This window comes from Phaethon aethereus (genome assembly GCF_964289735.1).
Source record: "Phaethon aethereus genome assembly, chromosome: 1".
NCBI classification, from domain to species: Eukaryota; Metazoa; Chordata; class Aves; order Phaethontiformes; family Phaethontidae; genus Phaethon; species Phaethon aethereus.
This window is the reverse complement of record NC_138575.1, coordinates 63,610,384-63,626,785: the sequence shown is the minus strand read 5'-3', so window position 1 is coordinate 63,626,785 and position 16,402 is coordinate 63,610,384. Positions and strand designations below refer to the sequence as shown.

Sequence of the window (16,402 nt, the reverse complement as noted above, 5' to 3'; positions counted from 1 at the left end):
AAAATGAATAGGAGTATTTTCCTTCAGATATCATGCTGCTAGTTTTACAGTTCTTATAAAACGGAGTTCTACACAGCCCTACTCCAGCTAATCATGGCTAAGCTCCACATTCACAGTGCTTAAGTAATAAAGAGTTACCCAGTGTACACCTGTCCATCATCATCCAGATGAATTAAAAAGCAGCGCTTCTAGAATACAGGTAGAGAGGAGCTTTTTTCGGTCCTATACGAAGTATATCTTAAGGCTTTATGCAGTACACTATAGCTAACAAATACTCATTTAGGAGCACTAAAAGCTCTAATAAAGCATCTGTCTATGCATCAGCAACTTTAATGCTAATAAATGACAGTTCAAAGTGTTTTTATTATCTGCATGTATATGTATGCTGACTGCTCAACAGTAATAACATCTTTTGCTGCAAACAATTAAATATTCAACTTAATCTTCAGATTTTTAAAGGTTTCAGCTCTGTGGCTGAAGACCACTCCCAGGTAAACACATTTTCCCTGCAAGATTTCTCTTAATTACAGAGGTAACCGGTGTACCTCCTGCAAGCAAAGGGGCAGTACACCTAATGAGAGACAGTCATTCACTGTCCTTCCCAACAACTGTAAGGGAACTATAAAGTTGCTCCACAGAAACAGGGTATTACTAATCAAGCACTGCAAGCAGTGTATTTTACTCGTAAGTATGGTATTCTTAAATGACAGGGTGAGTTGCCTCCTCTTCTTCATGCCCCCAGCACCTACCAGCACTCTCTCATTTGCAGGCACACTGAAAGTCATGAGAAGCTTGGGTTTGCACAGATCTAAAATACAGCATTTACTTGATAGAGTCAGTCAGTCAACTGTTGGGTAGCACAGCACCAAGCAACCCCACTATGGTACTTGTTTTAAATGAGAAAATTAACAAGTGAAAGTAAGTCTCTGTTCCTTTTCAACGAGCAAGTTTAATTTTGGAGGCTTTGTTGTTGAAGGTTAAGTAGGGACAAAAAACAGCGCTGCTAAGAGTTTATGCAATGAACTCAGCACAAAGACAGTCTCATTTGCAAACACTTGAACGTCTACTGTTACAGGAGACAGATCATTTAAAAAAGCAGGTTTCACCAAATTTTGAGTTAAAAGATAAACAGGCAGAAGGACACAGCCTCTGACCGACAAGCACATGTAAAGATCTATCCTGAAACAATTATAACTAAATACTGTTTAAGCTTGGCAGTCATAGCCAATCCTCATGTTACAACATCAGTGAATTCAGCTAATAAATTTATAAAAGTTTCTAGCAATGCAGGGAAACCTGATACCTGCTAAAGAATAGGAGACAGTGAAAGGATTTTAAGAATTCTAAGACATCCTTTGTCTTTTTACCTCTTATTTTCTATTGCACAGAAAGGACAGCGAAGAAATGTTTCTGAACACTCACCTACCCAATTACAAAACTTCTAAAAATCACTTTTTCTCTCTTAAGCCAATACTAAAAAAATGTTTATACCAGCTAAACATAATAATAACAGGTTTTGCTGCTATAGCATTTTTGCCAACACCTGGTCAGTATATACTATGAGATACTCTGGATAAATCTGCTGTTTCTCAAAAACGACAAAGATAGAAGGATTTGAACAGCTATTGACACAACTGTCGTAGAAGTTTCCGTTGTCCTTCAAGGGAGGCCGAACATAAGAAGAATTACCAAGAGTGAACTCCCCCACCAGCACCCGTGCCAGAAACATGGTCTTGGTGTACGAGTCTTCCCTGCAGTAGTTGTCAGAGTAAGACGCATCCCTTGCAAAATAGCTTCCTGCAGAAGAAACACCAAGACAGAGTTGGTAAGACACCAAAATTGCAGGGAAGGAAGTGATACAGTGTGAAAGCAAGTTCATAAGCAAATCCATTAAGCAGTTCATGAACGGCCCTTCCAAAGCCTTCACTTATCCTGCATGTCCTTCTTAGTGAAAATGACCACTGTGTATTACCTATACTTTCATTTTTCACAGCGCACATATTAAAAAGCCACATCAAGTGATGTTTTAAATGTTATGATGTTCCTTAAAAAGGAATTCCTCCTGACCCTTGAAGTCTACCTTCCCCAATTTCACCCAACTTCCTCTCCTGACAGAGACTAGTACTATTGATTAGAAGGTTTCCGAGAGTTACAAAGTGTTCAATCGGACAGGTGGGTAGTCAGTCAGTCTGTCTCAGCTATTCCACTTGGTGTGTGTTGATCCTTTCCTGTACACAGAACACCTTAAAGGAATATAATTTGCTTACAAGGCAAAAAGCCTGTAACCAGGATGGCATTTATGTTCCTGGAAAAAAACAAATAATACCACATTGCCTTCCTGTAGGAGCTTGGAGAAACTGGAACAGGAGTAAGCCTGGACTCTAGGAGAAACTGTCCGTAGAACTGGCCTCTCCTAAGCTTGTCTTTTCTTGCAAGGACAAGGTGGAGCATAGAGGCCAAGGCCTTTCAGTATGCCTCAGCTCCAAATGATCATTGCCAAAGTCAGCTATGTTGTCCACATCATCACAGAGATTGTCTGCGTGCCTTCTTTCTAACTTTACACCACTGCAGTAACTACTGAGAATTTTTTAGCAAGTCTGGGGTTAATGAAAGAGCCAAAAAACCACCTTTGCCATAGACTGTCCCATGAAGGCCACAGATCCTCCAGTCAAAGTTTTGCTGACAGATGGCATCAATGTATTTTTTACTGGTCCCATGAAATAAAAATCGCTCATCCACGGTCTTTCTACCATTGCTCTTCTGCATTTGTTCCTTCTGCCTGCAATAAGAAGCAGTATCTTTGCAGTTCCACAGTGGCTGTACCCAGACAGGTTCCAGCATACTAGCACTCAGAGACAATTTTACAGAGTTAATTCTGCAAATCCTTATGTTATGGCCTGAACTTTGGGCACACAGGGTATCTTGCTGCCTAGCTGGGTACAAACATGCTTTCATTATACACAAATGCCTCCAGATATTTAATAATAAAAACATTTTGTTTCATTCACTGCCTATTAAGAGGGGGGGAGGAATCTTAAACCATTTTTTTGTTTCTAAACACAGGAGTTCATGGTAAGGCTTTCCCTCAGTGAATTTTGTATTTAGTTTTGAAGGCCATTTCAGTTTTGACCAGCTACAAACCAGTGTTTCTGCCAGATGTGACCGATTACCAGCTTCAAGGCTTCCGCAGAAGGCAGCTGTCCTGGACACAAGCCTGGCAGAAGTCAGAACCACTTACTCAGGAGCAAGGATTCCTCCCACAGAGCTCATCCGACTATTCTAAGCAATATGTCTTGACGGAGTTTTGGTTTTGTCGGTATCTCTTTATCTACATGTTGATCCTGGCTAGGTATTTCAGTGGGGGAGTGGAAGATTCATAAATGCAGCTGCATTTCAGGAATGCATGTGTCTATCTTTAGCATACAGCTAACTGCAGAAACAACAAACTTCATGCACACATACCAGAGCAGTATTTTACACATACCATTGATACAGTTCCCAGAGAGATGGGTTCTGAACTCTATGAATTCTTTTAATAATTGTTTTGGGCATTGTGCGTTGAAAGTCCACCTTGACTTTCTTGTATTCTTCAGCAGAACTGTCAAGCTCAATCAGCTGTAAGGAAAAAGATGAAAAAGCCCCTCTCATCTTTTGCTAAATCATAACACAGCCACTCTACCTAGTGCACTAGTCGGACCTTTAAAGTCTTTTCTGTGAAGCAGAGGTAAGAGCAGCAAAAATATTCTTGGAAAAAAGGCAGACTAGAGATCCTTGCTCTGTAAAAGTGAGCCCTTACCTAGGGAACATTAAATCCTGGTGTTTAAGACACCCAAGGTTGCCCTCTCACAGGACATTAAAGGAGCTGCATGCTTTTGTGCAGCCACCCAGCCCCTTTTAATACTTGGGCCAAGATACATTTGCATGCATATACCAAACAATATCTAAATACATAGAAGAAATGAGGACATAAATAAAACAAAATGAAGAATTTATGTTGCAGCAAATCAAAGAGTACCTCTACACCTAGCTTTTTAAATCTTTATAGTTTATACTTCCTACAGCCAGTGAACACAAACTGCACTGCCTGTTATGTTTTTAAATGAATTGAAAAGGCTTTATTTGATAAAACATTTTAGGGAAGAGTAGGGACACACTGCCAAAAATCAGTTTTCCTTACATGACAGTCCTAAAAGCAAGCAAGTTTTCTACTTGCATGTTTTCCGTAGGAACATCAAGAACGTCAATATTAGCCTTCCCTATTTTTTATTGACGATTTCTTGAGGATCTGCATTTTGCAAGTTAGTAGTTTTCAAGCTTCATATAGGAAGATCTTTTCTGTAGGTATTGTACTAGAGTTGACAGAGGTCATGGTGGAGGCAGGCAGGAAGTCAGCAAAGCTAAACTGTGCAGATATTAACTGGGTGTGTTACAAAGGTAAACAAGTTCACCCCACTGGTGTTATGGCACATTTTTAATAAACGACCCCAGCCTGAACTCTGCTGATTCCAGCAATGCTCCACACACATACAACAGTCTGCTTACACACAGCTCAGGGAATGGCTACTGAAGTTTAACCACATGGTTTCTCTCTCATGCTTCAGCACATGTTGGACTTCAAAGCCATGTATCTTAGGCACCCATAACAATCTTGCTATCATAAGCTTCAGGCAAATTTGCCAAGGAAAGGGATAAATAGTAGCAGTGAAAGCCAATGTTACCATGGTTATACTGCCACCATTTGTTAGTTTAAATTTGGGTCTAGTTTCACCTCTAGGTCTGCCCAGTGTGATAACAGGCTCAAATTTTCCAACAACTCTGCATTACACTACATAAGAAATAGTTAACTACAAAGGCACAAGAAACACTGAACTTGTGATGTAACAAACCTGTATGCAACAAAACTGATGGAGAGGAAAAAAAAACAAAAGCTCCAAACCTTGAATCCCACTTCAGGCATGGCAGATTTGTCCCAGTGAGCTGGAATGCCCTTAAATGCTTCTGTATGTTTAAAGCTCCTGTACATTACAAGACATTACAAATAGGTATTTAAAACAAAAAACACACCCCTACATTTTATGTACATATGATCCTTAACATTTTTGCCAAGTTTAGGGAAAATATAGGCAACTGAACATATTCAGAAACATGTCATAAATGTACTGTCTTTTCAGTTCAGTGCATGAAAATATTTGTTCTAAATCATCGTGTCAAGATTTACAGGAAGCAAGATGTCAATGGAGAAAAAAATTAGATATACACCGAACTAAACATGAAAGTAGTTCCCTTAGTTGCAAAGAGTTGAATGTATACATAAAAGCTCTCCTATGCTGGGTAGATAAATAAAAATGCATCCAGTATCATATCAGTATGACAGAAACAGGATAGATACAGCCCTCCCCTCTACTTCCACCTCAATTTTAATTAGTGTGTTTAGCTGCTCTTTTCTGTGTTGTTTAAGCGAGTACTGTGTGCTGCAAGGGAATGCATAAGAAAAGTTGGCTGTTACATGTAATTATATAAAACTTCTCCCCTTGCAGACTCCCACCTTTTGCTCCACCTGTAACAACTACTACTTTCCTCTCATATTGTCCGGTTGTTCTCAAAAGAATTGTTTCTAAACTTGTACTTAGCTTTGAAAATTACTGATCTCGGATGTCAGAAAGGGCTAGTATGCATCAATGTTATTGCTTCCATCTGTGTCAACTGCTCTAATAAGATAGCACCTTCTAATCAGCAGCTCCCCACAACATTCCTACATGTTGCATTATTTTCGCTGCTTCCACACTTTCTGTGGCCAAGCCCAAACTTCCTTCACCCTCAAGGCTCTTGAGTTGCTTGAAAACTGGTGGCCAGGCTGCAATATTACCCCGGCTAGACGTTGTTGTAGGAAAGGTATGTCCCTTCCCCCTCCACTTCTTTTGCAGTTGCCTTAACAGCTACTCCTTTACCTTATTTACACCCTTGGAAGACACTGCATTCACAATGCATTGAATCCATCACCCGAGAATGAGCAGTTGCAGTTTACCTTGCTCTTGCCTTTTCTACCTCTGTCTGAGAGACAAATTTAGGTCTTCTGCAAATCTCTCTCTCTGTTTTGTAGCAAAGGTTTTTCTGAATCATGGCTGGGAAAAAGAAAAAAAAAAAAAGTCTCTAAACAATCAGAAAGATGTTTTACAAAGCCTTCACACTGCAGCAAAACCTGCCACTAAGTTGTTTGGTCAAAAGTATCGATAAAAAGGCACGAAGCTTTTTTTCTTGCTTCACAAAGGGAAGTCAGAGCAGGATGTGGAACCCACAGTCTATCTGTATAAATCACCGAGAAGGATTTCAGTTTCAGTTTTGCTCTTAGCTTCAGAAGCAATGATAGACACTGGTAGCTATTTCCCCTTCATTGTTCCATCAGTCACACTTAACCAAAAAGGATCATTGTAAAATAAGTATCTACCTTTGCTCCATGGATTGCATCCTCTCCTTCTCAATTTGCAATCATACTGTTTTCCTACATGTAGTTGTAGATTTCAAACCCTATAAACACAACCTAACAGCTATCACAGGCCATTTATTTTTATTGACCATCCACAGAAACAAGTCACAGCAACCTGAATTTTAGAGGCATTCTTTCTGGATTGTGGAACCTCTGTAGTTTCTGCCACATCATACTAGCAATGAAGAGTCAGTAGTAGCCAGGAAAATGAGGCCTTATCTTCAGATGAAAAACAAAGAAAAAACTTCCTGGTACCACCAAGCCTAGAAACTATGTTTTGGAAGATGTCTACATTGTATATGTTTGTCTAAGATACTAAAAATGCCCAAACCTTAGAAAAGGTATTTACTATGATTGATTTATTATGCAATTTTCCCTTTTAAGCCAGACAAGTTTACTCAGCCTATAGAGAAGATTACAGCATTGCTTTCAGTTAAATCACAAACAACGTATCACATGCCCTTTTTGCTTGTTTGTTGCTTTTTTTTTTTTCCATGCAGAATGAGATAGTAATGGAGAGTTGGACCAAAGGCAACTACACCAAAATGACAGTCTAGGCAGGCTGATTCCCACCACCACTATCCCCCATTATTTTTGAAAAGGATACCTGGAAAGGCAACAGCTCAGCAACAGAGGACAAGTGCCATCACAAGTGGCTTAAATTTCCTGAACTTTTGGGAAGCACATCTTCCTACTTTGACATAGTCAAGGTATTTCGTCAGCCTTTCCAGACTGGCAGAGCTATGAAAAGAAAATAGCTACATATATCTTGCAATGCTAAGGATTGTCTGGACTCTACACCTTGCCCAAGTATTCCTTTTTCTGCAAGCCAGTTATTAAAGCAGACCAGAAGCTGGCTTGTCAAGTCTCCCAGAAGTTTCTCACCACTTGTGTTGGTGCTAGCATCAATGGCAATGTCACACTTGGATTTGCTGGCAGACATTTTGAAACCTAGTACAAGAACTTCTCAAAAATAAAAGGCCTGGAGGAACAGGAATGCCACTTTGCTTACATGAACAGCTCTTATCCTGATAACTTTGATAGAAGCTCTGTCTCTGTAAGCATTGCAGCTCAAAGTTCAAATTTCTCTCTCCTAACTTCTGTAGTAATGTAGTTTAAAACCACAAAAGACCTGGGAGGGAAGGAAGGAGGAAGGGAGAGAGAAAACAAAAAAAACAAAGCAAATAGAACCTACCTCCAAAATTGAGTTCATATTCATGTCTTCCAGCTTTGAAGCTCAGCTTTGGAGAACCCTTGGCTACATAAGCTTTCTCCAGGTCCTCACTGGAGACAGTGGCAGCTACATGATCAACATCCTGTCAGGACAAAAGCAGAGAAAAAATGATTCTCCTTGTCTGTTAGGTACAGGCATGTTTAAAACCCACCGTCATATGGTATGGTGGCTGCAGTATGTATCAACCTTTGCACATGATAGTGGCTTTCAGGCAAAAGCCATGTATTAAGCAGTTGAAACTGCCCCTAAAATAAACCAAGCACTGTTATGAAGCCTACACTTACATTGCAAAGCGCATGCGGTGAACACTACTACTGAGACCACACATTCACCAACTAGACCTTAGCAAAGATGTAGAGAGTACTACTGGAACCTCAGAAAAGGAAGTTTTAGTCAGGAGCAATGAAAAGAATGTATTAATGTCATCCTATCTGACATGACTCACTGAAGAATTCTCTGCGAATACTATTTGTAACTCACCAGTGAGCACTCCCCTACCTGAACCAATCACATTCATAGGGAGAAGATCCCATTAGGCCTCTCAAGTCCATTCATCCAGTATCAGTGGGAGGGAGAGGGTGACAAAAGAAGGGGAGGATATAAACACTGTGTACTTTTCAGTAGTTCTGCACTCTTAACACAGAGTTGAGAGTCTCCCCATTTCTCCACACTTACTTCTTTTCCATACTCCTGCCACAGGCCATATTCATCTTTCCAGTACCAGATCCATTCTGTTGTAAGAATGAAGTGAGGGGGTTTGGTCACAGAGGAGGCTGTAGAAAGACGTCTAACCTTTGCAAACCCACAGCACATATTCAAAAAACCGATACATGACAAGACAGAGCCACTTTCAGCAACGCCATTACTAAATCTATAAAAAAAAAGGAGGAAAAAAAAATCTGAACTGTTGGTGAAGTTTTACACATAGGTTCAGAAGCACACCACAAAATTTGGAAATTAAGTCAACATTACTCAAAAGCAGAACACAAACCTGCAGTTTCTACAACAATCCTAGCTCCATCTTACGTTTGTACATATTTTGCATTACAGTATTACGTCTCACATTGGTTCCATGTGCAGTAACCATTACCAACTCGTAAATTAGTGAGTTACAGCAACAGTGGAAAATGTACACTATCTTCTTCTTGCTAACCAACTATATTCTAAACACTATCATAACTTAAGCACGGCTTCAAAGAGCCTCTAATGTAACACAGAATCACAGAATCATTAAGGTTGGAAAAGACCTTCAAGATCATCAAGTCCAACCATCAACCCAATTACCACCATGCCCACTAACATGTCCTGAAGTGCCACATCTACACGTTTTTTGAACACTTTCAGTGATGGTGACTCCACCACCTCCCTGGGCAGCCTGTTCCAATGCTTGACCACTCTCTCAGTGAAGAAATTTTTCCTAATGTCCAGTCTAAACCTCCCCTGGTGCAACTTGAGGCCATTTCCTCTCATCCTGTCACTAGTTACTTGGGAGAAGAGACCAACACCCCCTCACTACAACCCCCTTTCAGGTAGTTGTAGAGAGCGATAAGGTCTCCCCTCAGCCTCCTCTTCTCCAGACTAAACAACAGAAGAGGGCTGGTATGAGTCATACTGGTATGAGTCCCTTCCAATACACGCTTTGTGCTATATAACCAGTTCCAAACTCTTAAATGTATTTCTGTATTCTTAATGGTTCTCTGCAGCCAAGAGTATCTCTCTCTTCAGGTGCACAAGGTATTCTACCAGTTCCACAATATGGACCAGGGGAAAAGGGAGTGGGAGGAGCAAATCCCATGTAATCTTTTCACCTTTTGAGATGGAGGATGGAAGAGAAGGTTACTTCTAACTATGGGGTCAAGCTGTGTCTTGGCAAGCTCTAACCAAAGACAGATTCCCATAAGTACTTGTGACAAAATCACCATTCTCTGCAGTTTTCCAGCCATTCTCAGTGAGGATTAAGACTTCCTGTGGTAGCAGCAGTAGGAAGTATTTATACCTTTTTTTTTTCCCCACAGCAAAGAATACTAGAGTCTACAGGTCAGACACATAAAATAACTCTCGTGGATTGACCCTGGCCAACAACGAAGTACCCACACAGCTGGTCACTCACTCTCCCTCCCCTCCTCTGCATGACAGAGGGTAGAAAATAGGAAGCGCAAAAGCAAGAAAAGTTGTGGGTCAATATAAAGGCAATTCAATAGGTGAAGAAGGGTGTGTGTGTAAATAAACAAATAAATAAAGCAAAGCAAATCGCTCATCACCTCCCACAGGCAGTTGAATGCCTAGCCAGCCTCCAAACAGCAGCCACCTTGGAAACAAAAAACCCAACCCTCTTCTTCCTCTGCCCCAGATTTTACTGTTCAGCATGACATTATATGGTATGGAAGATCCCTTTGGTCAGCTGTCCCAGCTGATCCTCTCCCAACCCCTTGCCCACCCCCAGGCAGAGTGGGAAAAAGAGAAAGCCTTGACTCTGGGCAAGCATAGCTCAGCAACACCTAAAACACTGGCACATTATCAGCACTGTTTTAGTCACAAATCCAGAACACAGCACTATATGGGCTGCTATGAAGAAAGTTAACTGCATCTCACCAAACCCAGTATGGTAACACAGAGGGTCCTATATGGACTCCAGGCATAAGTATGTCACAATGGATCAGATCTCCACCAACAGTAGATCAGCAAAGCAAGGTCAGTAGAAGAACACAGAATGAGGCTACTTATATAATGACTGCAATAGAACTGTGGCAATTTATAGCCACTAAGGGCCTGGTCCAATAGAGCAAACTCCAAACGTTATTAAATAAGAGTTTATACCTGGTATTACTGGGGTCACAATATGCTTTTTCTATTTCTTCCATATTCTTGAAGTCCTTCCAGGTATTACCATCAGAGATCTGCCATCTATATGGCAAGTGAAAATGAGTTCTGATACACTTGTCTATAACAGTTAAAAAAAAAAAAGAGATGTTATTATTTTTACAGGATATGAGAAAACCTCCAACATTTCAGGGCTGTACACCTGGCTGGTTAAAGTATCAAATGCACAGCTATGGAAAGTTCACCTATGGAATCATTACAAGCAGTAGTTCAGAACTTTTCAGCGTGAATAAGCAAAATTTAATTTTCAAGCTCAGGCAGAAGTTCAGTTTCTGTACCTACTAGGTTCTCTTTGTGCATCAAAATTGTTAGCAGGAGTCTAAGAAGGAGTCCTTCAGCGTGAAGGACCATTCTGTTTTCTCAGTTTCAGAGACAAAAATTTACAATGAACCGAGATCACAAGCCCATATGAGGCTATTATTTCATAAATAGAATAACAGTGTAGACTCAAATATCCATGCTTAACCACTTAGTCCCAAAGTGGTATTACTGACGGGGAAAAAAAAAACCCAAACCCACAACAACTAGTGCTTAGTTTTAGGATAGGATGTAGCTTATTTAGAGACTTCAAGAAGTCTCTATGGATCCAGGTCTCACCGGGAACAAGAGTAGTGGTGGCAGTGGCCCAGGTATCACAAGTGTTACTCAGAAATCATGAGAAGAGTCAGTATCCAGTCACTCCTCAACAGAAGCAAAGATCACATCACCAGTACACATATGTATAAACTAGAGGCTAGCTTTCATAGCAGAACAACAGGCAACTTAACTACAGGGAAAGTCAAGGATACTGCAATACACAGTTCTTATGAGAAGTTGTGCAGTACATCAGGGAGCTGCTACAGGTCAAGAACATCAAAAAGGAAAAGGATGAAAAAAGGACACCCCCAACAAGACAGCTGGCACAGCAGTCTTTTTCCTGGACAAGCTGGAATGTTTTGAAAGGGAGACAGCTCAGAGAGAAGGAACATAAAAGTACTAGAAGAAACAAGCAAGAATGTAGAATTCAGAGTATCTTTTGTAGCTATTTGGAAATGGGACTCCTATCATTCAGCAGTCCCTTAGGTGAACACAGGTGGAGTAGCCAATCTCCAACTATACATTTCAGAGACATACCAAACAAAGGAGCTGTTTTGTTTATCAGGCAGGTCAAACACTTTCCTACCAGCACTCAAGATTACAATGAGATTTAACTAAAGATGGGCATAAAATCTGAAGCTTCCCCTTTCTGTGAAAGATGTCTATCACTTTCTCTTTATAAGAAAAGGAAAATAGACTGGACTTGCCACAGTCTCAACCTACCTTTAAAGCCACAACTTCTGTACAGATGATATAAACAGATCTCTTCCAATTCATTATCATTTGTAGTTGAGGACACTTGGCTAGAGCTGTGTTTTCTCTCTAGAGTGAGGAATTATAAGTCTTTTTAACATACTTTATTTCAACAAGCCCTCTAAAAAGTGCACCTATGGGTAGGAAAGATGCCTAAAAACACCATTTATAACTACATAACTGCATCCAGTGCCAGAAAGACACTGAAGTCTTTGATAACTTTGTATACTCAAAAGTCCTATCCCTTTATCCATCCTTTCCGAACTTGACTTTCCTGTAACTGCTAAATTAATCAGATGTATTTTACCTATCACCACAAAATAAGAATAGAATCCAATGCCTTTGCATTCTAGATGGACTTGAGTTAACCGTACATTCCACGCAACTATTCACATTGGCAGCTATAAAATCTGAAGTCTCAAAATTTGATACTTCTGTAAATTAAAGCATACCTAAGGAAACAAAGAATGGAAAAAGGAACTGCAGGGAGAATAGCAGAGATGAACACACACACTTGGATTTTCTATTCTGTTATCCTTTTCTTCCCTGCTAAATTATACTTTACTTACAATTCTAAGGAGTTTCAAAAGAAGAGAACACATAAAATACTACATGTCTGAGAAGTAACTAGGATACTGCTGTCTGAACTCCTGTGCTAGACAATCACCAGGTTTTAAAGAAAAAAATTGATAAAGTAGTTTATCATCACACAAGTAAACAACACACCTGTTCTTAAAGTTATCTACCCTTGCTTATGTTTTTTACCAAGAAAAAATTACAGATGTCCCTATTTCCAGTTCCTGTTATGCTTTTCTAACCCCAAATTTAAGATTTTTATAAACACCAAGCACTTTATTTCTTAGGAACCCATAATGCCTTGAAATCCACTTCACTTGTCAAGACACAAATCTGTCAATGAGATAGGTACAAGGTCCCTCCTAAAAGACAGAACAAGATGTGAATTCAGTTTTCTTTTTCTTAATGACATCTGTAAGAATGCTACATTAGCTCTAACAACTCTTCTGATGTTTTCAAAAGACTTCATTTACCTTTGCATGGTGAAGACTTGGCATCTTCTATGTCATACATGTTTCCATCACCATTTTTTATGTCATACATATTCCTATAAATGGAGGGTAGTTTCTCAATAATGTTTGAGCTCATTCCCTGTCTCTCCAGCTTCTCATAACATTCTGACTTTAGTAAGTCATGGGATCGCTTGCAGCTGCTGCCAAATCTGCATTGTCCTCGCAAAAAGTACTGGCAAACATGCAGTTTGGTGCAGATCTTTTTATAGGTACAAGATCCATAAGGTCCATCACCTTTGTTATAATGCAAGCAGACCTTGGGTAGAGAAAAAAAAAGAATTTAAAGTACAACGTGCTCATCTAGACTGTTTGAACTCACAATTTTTAGATTTTTACAGCTACGTTTTTATGTTTGCATTTAAAAGACTTATACAAGTTTCTTCTTTCTTCATGTTTTCCAAGTGATTACTTGATAGTTTTTCCTTTTCCCTGCTAATGTCTAGAAAGATCTTTCAACAGCCAACAACCATCTTACAGGCATCCTTATGCAGATGGGATTTTGTTCTAAGTCACATAAATGTATCTTTTTATTTGTGTCACTAACAGAACTCTTTGGTTTTCTAGTTTTGGAACAATGAACATTTTAGAACTGAATCTGATGGTAAGAAGTACTGGATCTGGCTGGGATGGAGTTAACTTTCTTCATAACAGACTCTATGGTGCTATGTTTTGGATTTGTGACCAAAACAGTGTTGATACACCAATGTTTCGGCTTCTGTTGAGCAGTGCTTGCATAGTGTTAAGGCTTTCTCTTCTTTTCTCCACTCTGGCCACCCCACGCCAGGTAGGCTGGGAGCAAGGTCAAGAAGCTGAGAGGACACAGCTGGGACAGCTAGCCCAAACTGGCCAAAGGGATATTCCATGCCACATAATGTCATGCTCTAAAATGAAAATTAAAAAGGGGCAGGGCAGAGGTGGGTACTTCTTACAAGGTAGTCCTCGCTCAGAGACTTGCTGGACATCGGTCTGCTTGTGGGAGGTGGTGACTAAGTTCCTTTGCAACACTTGCTTCCTCCCCTCATTCCTCCACTTGCTAAACTGTCTTTAACTCCATCCACAACTTTTGTCACTTCTGTTCTTGTTTTCTCTCACCTGTCCTGCTGGAGTTGGGGGAGGGGAGTGAGTGAGGGGCTGTGCGAGTGCTTAGCTGCCAGCTAGGGTTAACGCACCACAGATGAGAACCGAGGACGCAGATTTAAAGTCTTAGATTTCCATTATGCTAACTAAACTGACACCTAACATCTCCAGCCAGTATCAAGGCTTTTCCGCTTCATGATGCTTACTGAAACACAAGGCTAAGAAACTGTCACAGACTCACCTCTGGTAAGAGGAAAGGGTCATTTTGAAGCAGAAGCTGGCGAAGTTCATCACTGTTTAAATTCTCAAGTCCATATTGTTTTAGAACACCAAGATTGTGGTCTGAGTGGAAGTTGTGAACAAACTTGCATTCCTTCCTACAAGTTAAGAAACCCAAGTGCAAAATGAACGTAAGAGACTAGCACTGTTTTGCTACTCCAACTATATTACACCGAATAGTTTAAAAAGCACACCAAACTAGCTAGTTTCAGAAAAATCTGTAGTGCTCCTTTATAGAATAATTATGTAATTTGCTAAGCAGATTATGTAATTACTGTGAGGATAATTGCCACGCTATTTCTGATTTACAGTCATTACAGCATTAGTGTAGCCTGACAGCATTGGCATTTTTGTCCTGCAGCTCACAACCATGCATGAGGAAACACCAAAAAGCCAGAGTAGTGCTCCCTCCCATTCAAATCGATGAGCACATTCCCGAACTTCACGCGTGTGTGCGGTGGCCTGGGGGGGGAAGGGCCCGTGCGGGGGTGAAAGCTTTGCCCCCAAGGCGGGGGAAGCGCCAGAAGCAGGGTGGTGAGCAGGGGAGGAAATGTGGCAACCCAAAGTTTGTGAAACAACAGCTTGTGTATCTCTCCTTTGGGTTAAAAAAAAAAAAAAAGTAGTATTATCCGAGGGCAGCGAGGCCTTTAGCGAAGCCTCCTCCCACTGAAGGGGGCTCACCGAGCGCAAGGCCGAGCTCACCGAGGCAGAGCCCCCCTAACGCCGCGCCCAAGCCCTCAGTCTCCACCCGCCCTCACCGAGAGCAGCGGAAGCGGCCGCAGCGCCCCCGGTGCCACCACGGCTGGAGAAAGGAACACCCTTCGCTCTCCGGAACACTTTATCTTTCGCACAAACGCGTTTAGCCAGCGCTACCAACGGCAACGGGGCAGCCAGCACAGGCCGCAGCGGGGCCGAGCCCCGCTGCCCGCCGCAGGAGCACCGGCGGCTTCGCTTCGTGGCCCCCGCCAAGGCTGGGCGAAGCCCCGGTCCCCGCGGGGAGGGGAGGCCGTCGAGGTCCCGAGGGGAAAGGGGTCTCCGCGGACGGCAACCGCGTCAGGGCGCAGGGAGCGGCACACGAGCCCCGAGCTAAACGGCCCCGCGCAGGGCCCAGCCCCGCCTGCCCGCCCCCGGCACGGGCAGTGCTGCCCCGGCGCCCCTGCCGGCAGCCCCGGGCGGAGAGGCGGCGATGGACGCGCCCCGGGCCGCCCACGCCCCTCACCTCGCCTGCTGGTTGCGACAGAGCCCCTTCAGGTGGTACTTGCAGAGGTGCAGCCGCCCGCACTGCCCCTCGCAGCCCGCGCCGTGCTCCTGGCACAGCCGCACGGGGCTGGTGGCCACTACCACCGCCGCCGCCCCTGCCGCCGCCGCCTCGTCGGGCCGCTGCACCAGCGTGAACCGCTGCGCGTCCCGCAGCACCAGCGCCAGCTGCTCCGTCGTGGGCCGGCCCGGCAGCCGCCGCTGGAGCTCGCCCTGCTCCAGGCAGCCGCCGTTGGCACACAGCAGCCGCAGCGCTTGAGCGGCGAGCGCCATGGCCGCTGCGCCCGGCGCGCCGACCTCAGGACAGCCCCACCCCGGCACTCTCCACCCGGCGACGCAAGGAAACGAAAACGAAACCGGCGGCGAGGGTTGGGCGGACGGGCGGTGCCCGGGCCGCGGGAACGGCCGCCCCGGGGAGGGGCCGGAGCGGGGTGTGCTGCCCTCCCTGCTCTCCTGTGCCGTCCCCCTGCTGTGGCTGGTTCCTGGCGCGGGCGGGGGCTGCCCCTCACGCCCCGGGGCTGGGCCGCCCTGGGGGGACAACTCTGACGGGGAGGCCTCGGCGCCGGGCGCTTGAGGTGCCCACATTGCCCGCCAGGCCGGAGGCTGCCTTCGCCTGCTGAGATGCCCCCAGAAACCCAGGGTCATCCAAAAGGCTTTGATATTTCTTCCGTGGGGCTCCCTTCACCACCTTCAGTTACAGGAAGAAGGCTGGTGTGTGAATTCAACCATTGTTAAGCACCAGAAAAACTTCTCAATTAAGGTTTCTGACCTGTG

At 43.1% G+C, this 16,402-nt stretch overlaps 1 protein-coding gene across 1 annotated transcript; it reads right to left on the bottom strand.

Moving 5' to 3' along the window:
- Positions 1 to 1,522: 1,522 nt before the first annotated feature.
- Positions 1,523 to 16,035, bottom strand: LOC309405247 (protein mono-ADP-ribosyltransferase PARP12-like; the record flags this gene model as incomplete). The annotated part of the gene is made up of 12 exons (XM_081999964.1): positions 15,591 to 16,035; positions 14,334 to 14,469; positions 12,977 to 13,271; positions 11,898 to 11,996; positions 10,536 to 10,659; positions 8,394 to 8,589; positions 7,680 to 7,800; positions 6,026 to 6,122; positions 4,937 to 5,015; positions 3,481 to 3,615; positions 2,628 to 2,775; positions 1,523 to 1,797 (listed from the first exon to the last, which is right to left on the bottom strand). The coding sequence occupies exons 1-12, from the start codon at positions 15,899 to 15,901 to the stop codon at positions 1,523 to 1,525; spliced, it is 2,016 nt and encodes a 671-aa protein (XP_081856090.1). The 5' UTR covers positions 15,902 to 16,035.
- Positions 16,036 to 16,402: the final 367 nt, after the last annotated feature.